This window comes from Nanorana parkeri, unplaced genomic scaffold (assembly GCF_000935625.1).
Source record: "Nanorana parkeri isolate BGI_ZX_2015 unplaced genomic scaffold, ASM93562v1 scaffold81, whole genome shotgun sequence".
NCBI lineage: Eukaryota > Metazoa > Chordata > Amphibia > Anura > Dicroglossidae > Nanorana > Nanorana parkeri.
Window position 1 is genome coordinate 1,149,492 of NW_017306349.1, and position 1,392 is coordinate 1,150,883.

Consider the following 1,392-nt stretch of genomic DNA (forward strand, 5'->3'; position numbering starts at 1 on the left):
AAACCATCACAAATATGACAGCAGGAAGAAGACGGGACCCGCCGGATCCATGAGTGGTGAGCCGAGGCTGCCTATTGCTTCTTAAATCAGCAGGAACCCTGTAGACCAAAACAGCCGAGAGCTTTAAGTGGCAGACCTGTGCAGCATGGTCCAAACTAGGGATGCACCGATACCGGTTTTTCGGTAGCGAGTACAGGTACCGATATTTTGCTTTCAGTACTCGCCGACACAGAGTATTGATACTGGTGCTTCTACTGGCGTGGAGCCAGCTTCCCGGGCAATCAGGAAGCCGGGTGGTGGGTAATGACATACCGCCTGGCTTCCTGATTGCCCAGGAAGCCAGGCGGCGAGTAATGACCCCCCAATCAACATCGAGCTGGCTATTCGGCCAGCTGGATGCTGATTGGCCAGGAAGAAGGGTCCCTGGCCAATCAGCATGGAGCCGGCTTCCTGGCCAATCAGGAAGCCAGGCGGCGAGTAATGACCCCCCAATCAACATCGAGCTGGCTATTCGGCCAGCTGGATGCTGATTGGCCAGGAAGAAGGGTCCCTGGCCAATCAGCATGGAGCCGGCTATTCCGGTGACTTGATGCTGATTGGTTGGGAAGTCGGCTCTATGTTGTTTGGCCGGCTTGATTGTGATTGGCTGGGAAATCGGCTTCCCGGGGGCAATCAGCAAGGGGCCGGCTTCCCGGGGGCAATCAGCAAGGGGCCGGCTTCCCGGGGGCAATTAGCAAGGGGCTGGGTCATAACTCAAGCGCAGCTTCCTGATTGCACAGTAAGCTGGCTCCATGTTCCCCTACGGCACTGCCGGTCAGGGGAAATCTTCCTCTGACCGGAAGTTCCAGTATCAGGGAAGGTATCGGAGCATTTGGGCGAGTATGAGTACTCGCCCAAATACTCGGTATCGGCACCCATACTAGAATCAGTGCATCCTTAGTCCAAACTCTATACTTCCTATTGAGATGAATGGGAAGCATACAAGTAAACCAACAGCAAGCGGAGATAGCAAGCCCCATCCGAAACTACATGTCAGTTTCGCTTTCCCCTCTCAGGGGGTCACAATCCTGTAGTAAGTGGCGGAGGAAATGCTACAACTCATAGAATCTAAACAGATGGTACCTGAAGAACTCCAGGGCGCACTCGTTCACTCTCTTGCTCTCCTTCAGGCATTTCCTTGGATCCTTCTCCTCCCAGCGACATAACATGAACTCCTTGTTCGGCTTGTCACACTGAGATCCATAGTGGTGGGCAGCAGCCTTCAGCACGGCAGAGCTCACGTTGATCTGTGATAGAAGAAGTGAAAAAAAACCTGATAATCGGATCAGAAATCTGACAGGAAATGGTAAGGAGTAACGTCACTGCTATCAAGAAAAAAAAAACGACCCCTCT

General features: G+C 52.9%; 1 protein-coding gene across 1 annotated transcript in view; it reads right to left on the reverse strand.

The window, feature by feature from the left end:
* NDUFA8 (NADH:ubiquinone oxidoreductase subunit A8) overlaps positions 1-1,392 on the reverse strand; it is a 6,402-nt gene that overhangs the window by 3,995 nt on the left and 1,015 nt on the right. Inside the window, exon 2 of the mRNA XM_018576978.1 lies at positions 1,123-1,286. Coding sequence (XP_018432480.1) covers positions 1,123-1,286 — 164 coding nt within the window. The remainder of the gene's footprint in view (positions 1-1,122; positions 1,287-1,392) is intronic.